The sequence below is a fragment of the Typha latifolia genome, chromosome 2, assembly GCF_019914945.1.
Source record: "Typha latifolia isolate L0001 chromosome 2, TyphaL0001v2, whole genome shotgun sequence".
NCBI lineage: Eukaryota > Viridiplantae > Streptophyta > Magnoliopsida > Poales > Typhaceae > Typha > Typha latifolia.
Window position 1 is genome coordinate 9,841,270 of NC_133087.1, and position 8,390 is coordinate 9,849,659.

At 47.7% G+C, this 8,390-nt stretch overlaps 1 protein-coding gene across 1 annotated transcript; it reads left to right on the plus strand.

Moving 5' to 3' along the window:
* The first annotated feature begins 6,099 nt into the window (after positions 1-6,099).
* LOC140781533 (protein ASPARTIC PROTEASE IN GUARD CELL 1-like) lies at positions 6,100-8,099 on the plus strand. Its single transcript, XM_073127546.1, has one exon. The coding sequence runs from the start codon at positions 6,331-6,333 to the stop codon at positions 7,846-7,848; it is 1,518 nt and encodes a 505-aa protein (XP_072983647.1). The 5' UTR covers positions 6,100-6,330; the 3' UTR covers positions 7,849-8,099.
* Positions 8,100-8,390: the final 291 nt, after the last annotated feature.

Here is an 8,390-nt window from a genome sequence, read left to right on the forward strand (position 1 = left end):
GCTATGAGGAACTCAATTAGCCCTTCTCTTGATCATCTTTGTATTCAAAGTTCTTAGTGAATTACCTCTATCTAAGGACTTTCTTTTAAAGAAATTAGCATATCTTTTAACAAGTCAACTGTCACGTTGTAGGAAAATGATAAAATTATCATCTTAAATATAAAATGCTGACCTTATCGATGCTTTATGATACGATTTGGACTTCACCGATGTCGCCCCGAGCATGGATACACTTTAGGAGTGTCTTTGTTTCTTGTTTCAATGTTTAATTCCTAAGAAAATAAGTTTTATGTAAGTTGCGTTCAAATGCAGGTGGAGTGCGTTCGAACGCGGTTGTGAACGCGATTGTAAACATGGTTGGAGAGTGTGTATTGTGCGTTCGAACGCCCCGTTAGAATGCAATGTGAACACCTGTATCGCGTTCGCAAATTTAGAGAAGTGGGAAATAGGCGCATTCTATCGCGCGTTCGAACGCCTACATCATGCTCACAAATCCAGAGAAGAGCAAACTCGGTGCATTCAAACATGGTCAGGCGCGTTCGAACGTGGTCGGGTGCGTTCGAACGCGATCGGGCGTGTTCGAACGCAGTTGACGAAATTGTATTATTTAGGGTTAATTTTGAGTTGTTTGGTTAGCCTCTAAAAGGGATGTGGATGGCAATCAAAAGATTATTATTGAAGAATTGAATTTTGCCTTGCCTCCTTCATCTTCTTCGCTCTCGTTCTCTTAATTCCCGGCGACGCCGCTTCTAACCTCCCTCGGCCGGCCAATCACCCTAGACCCTTAGGGGCGACCCTCTCCTTCCCCTTCTTCCAATCTATCCAACACTTGCCATAACCCTTCCATTAACCAAAACTTTTCCATCACCACTTTTCATCAGTGCCACCCCACAAATGCCGATTCACCTCCAACCACCATCATCCTAGGATCTCGTGCCTCCATCCACAGATCCTAAATAGTCCACCTTAATGTTCATCCACTAATCGGACGATATCTCGAGATCTCCATATCCAATTTGCCTAAAACTTGATTTGTTGAAAGCTCTTTTCTGGAACTACAACTTATCCAAATTTCATATCGATCCGACGCCAGCATCTTTCAGTATCTTATTTCAAAATTCTGTGTCAGATCCACTCCAAATCAGAGAATCGGAAGGGATCGAACCTTAGCCTAAGGGGAGATCGTATCAAATTTGGTATCAGAGCCACCGTTCCTTGGACAAGCGCTTCCTATGACGACCACTAAAGCCATGGCTATACGGCGAGAAGATGAAGAAGAGATTCTCATAATAGAGGAGGGGGAAACGGTTGCGGGGACTTCCACCCGCGGAACCACCCGATCTAATCGGAATACGAAAGAACCTAGTGTTCAAGCCGTGTTAGGGTCTCTATCCGAACAAATGGCCATCAACAACCAGGTGATGATGGAGATGAAGCGGGAATTACGGGCAACAAGGTTCCACAACAAGTCCACACCAATGAACCCACCGCCACTGGTTCAGCCTTTGCAACCATAAGAGCCGCTGCTGCCACCACCCTATGGGCAGAGACAAGAAATGATGGTTATACGAGGCCCAGTTGCAGGTGAGCCCATCCGACGAGCCAACCACTTTAGAGACCACCTTGGAGATCAAGATCCATGGGTGGGTCAATATGATCCGGAACCACGGTGAGTTAATCAAAACTGAAGGAGGGATCAGCAACCCTTCATGGTGCATCCTCCTCTGGTTAGACAAGGACTTGGACATGATCCAAAACGAGACAATGGCATCTGTGGACAAATCATGCGTCTCAAATTCCCCAAGTTCAAATGTGGTGATTCGATCGATTGGTTGTATAGGGCAGAGCAATTCTTTGCATACCAAGGTACGATAGAAGAATACAAGGTGACACTTGTGAGCTTCCACCTTGAGGATGCGGCGCTTCATTGGTTTCGAGCAGCCAATGAGGCTATCGATACTTGGGCTGAATTTTGTGCTGATATCACACGGCGATTTGGAGCGTCGGGGTATGAAGACATTGATGCTCTCCTCTTAAAGATGGTGCAAAAGACCACAGTTGAGGCATACCAAGAAGAATTCGAGAGGATAAGTAGTCGATGTCATCCACTCTGGACAGATCAGCAACTACGCAGCACCTTCATCTCCGGGCTGCGGGGAGACATACAAGCCGATGTGAGGGCTTTAAGGCCTAGAACTTTAAAGGAGACCTTCGAAGATGCAGTGCTTATGGAAGACAAACATAGGGCTATGAAGTTACACTTAAAACAAAGTTGGACGACCCGCAATCAAGCTCAACCAACCATAGCGGTGGGAAATATTACTAGAGTACCGAGAACCGCTACTGCAATGGTGCCTCCTTGAGCACCCTTGAAGCCATCCCAAGATGTGAAGTACGCACCTAGAGGTCCAGGACGAGCACTCACACCTGCTCAAGTGGAGGAACGAAGAGCCAAAGGCCTATGTTTCCGCTGTGATAAGAAGTTTGTACCTCGGCATTGCTGCGCTAAACCAATGGGATTAGTGATGCTAATCGACGGATTGGAAGAGGCTGAGGATGAGTTTGAAGATGAAAATGAAGGTGTGATCAGACATCAAGGAGAAGAAGCTGAGGAGCAACCCGTGGAGGACATTGTAGCCAAAATATCCCTCCATGCCTATTCGGGGACAGCTGCGCCAAAGACCTTGCGGGTGAACGGTGTAGTCAAGAAAACTACAGTAAGAATCTTGATTGACATCGGGTCCACCGACAACTTTATTGACAAGAGGCTCTTTAGGAAGATTGGGCTCGAGTCGGAACCCATGGAAGGGTTCGATGTGACAATTGGAGATGGCACCACATTGTAAGCGGATTTTATTTGTGGAGGTGTGGAATTGAAGGTGCAAGGCCAAACTTTCACATTGGACCTTTATCCGTTGGCCTTACGAGGTGTCAACATTATTTTGGGGACTCAATGGCTTCGAAGCTTGGGGTCTATGACATTTGACATTGACATTTTGGAGGAATGACTAGAGAGTGCTGCTAGATGGAAGTCAACCGGTGCTTGAACTTCCAAACGAAGGGGACGCAAGGGAGCTCGCTTCTTTCTCGGCACCCACCTTTCCTTTCTTCTCAGATCTGGTCCGACTCATGGAGGAGCTGAGAGAGAACTCATCAAGTCACCCCGAGCATGAGGAGCGCTACGGGTTGGTACTCGAGCCAGGCGAATCAAGGTACCCAGGGACGAAGAGCTACAGAGGCTATTGATGGCACACTTCCATGATACTCATATAGCATGCCATGAAGGGGTCTTGCGTACCTACAAGCGGTTGGGAAGAAATATGTGCGGAGCTGAGAGAGAACTCAAAACTATACATGGACAACGATGAAGTCGAACGTGAAGAAATATGTGCATGAATGCCAAATCTGCCAACGAGTCAAGTCGAAGACGCTCAAACCCAGCGGGCTGTTGCAACCACTACCTATACTGGAGCATATTTGGGAGGACATTTCCATGGACTTCATCGAAGGGCTGCCGGAGGTCCGAGGACAATCGATGGTGTTTGTTGTTGTGGACTGGCCGATTCCTACTAATCAGCGAGAATTTAGGGGATTCCTTGGGTTGACGGGGTACTACCGATGATTCGTTGCCAACTATGGCAAAATTGCTACCCCGTTGACCTCCTTACTCAGAAAAGGAGGGTTTCAATGGATGGGCAAGGCGACGGAGGCCTTCGAAGCCTTGAAGACGGCTATGTCTACTGCTCCGGTTCTAGCACTACTGTATTTCAACTAGCCCTTTGTGGTGGAATGCGACGCTTCGGGTGAGGGCATTGGAGCAGTTTTGATGCAAGAGGGCAGACCTATGGCATATATGAGGAAGGCATTGTCAAACTAGTCGCGATAGCAATCCACCTACGAGTGTGAAATGCTAGCAATTCTCCACGCCGTCACCAAATAGCGACCCTACTTGATTGTTCAACGGTTTACTATCCGCACGGACCAACGTAGCTTACCCTACTTCATGGAGCAACGTGTGCACAACCCAGCCCAACAATGGTGGGTCACGAAACTCCTTGGGTATGACTACGAATTCGTCTACAAAAAGAGGATCGAGAATCGAGCGGCCGATGCCCTTTCGCGCCAACCGGACACGAGTGAGCTTGCCTCTTTTTCAGCACCAATATTTCCTCTATTTTTAGATATGTGGGGAACCAATGCAGAAGATCATACCATGGAGGAGCTTGAGTCAAAGTTCGAAGATCACTTCCTAAATTTGAAACCTTGAGGACAAGGTTGCAGAGGCGTGGTGGATTGATACGATTCGGACTTCACCGATGTCATCTCGAGCATGGATACACTTTAGGAGTGTCTTTATTTCTTTTTTTAATGTTTAATTCCTAAGAAAATAAGTTTTCTGTAAGTTGCGTTCGAACGCGGGTGGAGTGCGTTCGAACGCAGTTGTGAACGTGGTTGGAGAGTGTGCTGTGAATGCCTGCATCGCGTTCGCAAATCCAGAGAAGTGGGAAACAAGCGCATTCGATCGCGCGTTCAAACGCTTACATCGCGTTCACAAATCCAGAGAAGAGAGAACTCGGTGCGTTTGAACGCGTTCGAACGCGATCGGCGAAATTGTATTATTTAAGGTTAATTTTGAGTTGTTTGGTTAGCCTCTAAAAGGGATGTGGATGGCAATCAAAAGATTATTATTGAAGAATTGAGTTTTGCCTTGCCTCCTTCATCTTCTTCGCTCTCGTTCTCTCAATTCCCGACGACGCCGCTTCTAACCTCCCTCGGCCGGCCAATCACCCTAGACCCTTAGGGGCGGCCCTCTCCTTCTCCTTCTTCCAATCTATCCAATACTTGCCATAACCCTTCCATCAATCAAAACCTTTCCATCACCACTTTTCACCAGTGCCACCCCACAAACGCCGGTTCACCTCCAACCACCATCATTCTAGGATCTCGTGCCTCCATCCACGGATCCTAAATAGTCCACCTTAATGTTCATCCACTAATCGGACGATATCTCGAGATCCCCATATCAGATTCGTTTGAAATTTGATTTGTTGGAAAGCTGTTTTCTAGGGCTACAACTTATCCAAATTTAACGTCGATCCGACGTTGGGATCTTTTAGGATCTTATTTTAAAGTTCTGTGACAAATCTAGTACAAATCAAAGAATTGAAAGAGATCGAACCTTAGCCTAAGGGGAGATCATATCACTTTATTGTTATTAGGCAAGAATAAAAATATTATTTCTTAATTAATATTTATTTATTAATTACATAAACTAGTAATAATTAGATATAAACTAGGGAGTTTATCATATTACAATCATGTTATAATTAGATGAACTAAAAAATATTTGACTCAGAACTGAATTAAATAAATGCAATTCAAATATTTTCACCCTCCTTACTCCCTAACATATCTTTATATTAATCGTAATTCTCCTGTAAAGCTCTTATCAGATCAATATTTATGTTTTAACATAAATAATAAAAAAGATTTTTGATTTATATCATATGTAAAATAATGATAAATTCAACATTTTCTCATGTGGTCCATGACTTGGCAGATCAAGTATCCAAAATAAATATAGTAATATGTTTGGGAGGTGGACATTTAAGTAAATAATATTTGAGAGGAGGGCTAGTTTGGTCAAATACTATCATAAAACTTGAATTTGTGGTATTTGATTCACGGACCCTGATCATGTGAAGGCAATCGTACTCGTGTTGGAATCCTTTAATAGTTGTTCAAATGGCGAGTGAGCCTAGTTTGTTGGATCTATGGCGAACTATTTTGATACCATAATTATTGCAACTCACTGCCTCGACCTAACTCACCAACTACCTTACCAATAGTAACTCTATTCTTCATATGTGCCTTAAAACCGGATGAATATCAGTTCTAAGATGATCTACCATTAACATACCAGTTTCCACATTAAAGTTGATTTCAAATATTATATATATATAATTCTATTAGTTTAGGCTAAGTTTGGTGCCTGGTTATTCGAATCTGATGCTCAAATAAATGCCTTCATATTGTCAAATCCAAGGACCTGGGCCAACTGATCAAAACTATCTATAATTGTTTTACTTTTTTTTTTCTCAGCAAGTAGCAGAAAAGATTAGTAGGTCCAAAGCCCCTCAATTGCTTACCGCTTTTTTTTTACCCTTTTCACTCTCTAAACACAGCGCGGATGACGTGACCTACTCCCTTAAATTCGCCCACATTCCCCACTCTCTCTCTCTCTCTCTCTCTCTCTCTTAAAACCCCCATCTGGCCATCTCCCCGCTTCCATTTACCCCCAATTTTTTCTTCTTTCTTCCAACGGTAACAATGGCGGCGAACTCCCCTCACCATTTCCTCCTCCTCCTCCTCATCTCACTCTCTACCACTACCCCGACTCTCAGCCGACATATCTCACCACGCACCACCACCACCACCACCACCCTCGACGTCTCCGCCTCACTTTCTGCAGCCCACGGCGCCATCTCCTTCGACCCGACCCAATCAAGCCATCCCATGGAGCAATCCCTCTACGGCGCTGACGCTACGGCCGGCAAGCTCTCCCTCCGACTCCATTCCCGCGACTTCCTCCCTTTCCCCCTCCGACCAACAAGCTACAAATCCCTCACCCTCGCCCGCCTAGCCCGCGACTGCGCCCGCGTCGACGCCATTACTGCCCGCCTCGCCCTTGCCGTTGACGGCGTCAAGAAGTCAGATCTGAAGCCGGCGTCCGACAAAAGGATGGCGGCGAGTACACTCACCACCGAGGCCATCGAGGGTCCCATCGTGTCCGGGACGAGCCAGGGCAGCGGTGAGTACTTCTCCCGCGTCGGGATCGGGTCACCGGCGAGACCGGTCTACATGGTGCTCGACACCGGAAGCGATGTCACCTGGGTCCAGTGTGAGCCCTGCGCCGATTGCTACCAGCAATCCGACCCCGTCTTCAACCCCTCCGCCTCCGGCTCCTACTCATCCTTGTCCTGTGACTCCACGCAATGCCACTCCCTTGACGTCTTCGCCTGCCGGAACTCGTCGTCCACCTGCCTCTACCAGGTCTCCTACGGCGACGGCTCCTACACCGTCGGCGACTTCGCCACCGAGACCCTCACCCTCGGGAACTCGGTACCGGTCTCAAACGTCGCCTTCGGCTGCGGCCACGACAACGAAGGCCTATTCGTCGGCGCTGCTGGGTTGCTCGCCCTCGGCGGCGGATCCCTCTCCTTCCCCTCCCAGATCTCGGCCAAATCCTTCTCCTACTGTCTTGTTGACCGCGACTCCACGTCGGAGTCTACCCTCGAGCTCAGCGCGGACGCCGGAGACCGCGGCTCAGCCTCCGCCGTGACGGCACCGCTGTTGAAGAATCGCAAGCTGGAGACGTTCTACTACGTGGGGCTGAGCGGGATTAGCGTGGGCGGCGAGATGCTATCCATCCCGTCATCGACGTTCGATATGAACGAGGAGGGGAGCGGAGGGGTGATCGTGGACTCGGGCACCGCGGTGACGCGACTCCGGAGCGAGGCGTACGCGGCACTCCGGGACGCTTTCGCGGCGGGGACGCGGTCGCTGCCACGTGCGGACGGGGTATCGCTGTTCGACACGTGCTACGACCTGTCGTCACGCACGAGTGTGGAGGTGCCAACGGTAGCGCTCCACTTTGCCGGAGGAGGCGAGCTGAGGCTGCCGGCGAAGAACTACCTGATCCCGATTGACGGGGCGGGGACATACTGCTTGGCGTTCGCGCCCACCAGCTCGCCGCTGTCGATCGTCGGGAACGTGCAGCAGCAGGGGACACGTGTCAATTTTGATATTGACAACTCGCTAGTGGGGTTCACCCCTAATAAGTGTTAGTGGTCTCTAGTTGTGGCTAGGGCTTTGATAACCTTCTCAAGGCCAGCCTGTCTTCTATATTATTGGTAAAACAAAAAAATGTCAAAAGAAAAATCTGTTTGGCTTTCTTATTTTTACTGTGGTAAGTTCTTTTTCCTTTTACCATTTATGCAAGGGTTTTGTGTTTTAATTAGTAGGGAAGGAGGTTGATGTTGGTGGGTGTTCAGTGGATGTTGGCGCATGCTGGTACTAAAGATTGCTGTTGTGGTTAATGAATGCGAGTCCTTTTATTGTTCTTTTAATGAATCAAAAGCTCGCCGTTACTAGACAACGAGATGCACGCGTCTTGAGATGCGGAAATGGGAAGGTGGTGACGTCTGATCAAAATGGAAGCTACGTGGTGATGGGAGCGTCATATCGGACGACAAAAGTAGCAGGTGTTTGTTTCTTAATCAAGCTAAGTTCAGTCGGGGTATCGAAATTGGGTGCGTCCAGCAGCTAACCAAGTCAAAAATAAATTCATTTAGAAGCTAGACTTGCTCAAACCCGGCCCGAGCCCCATT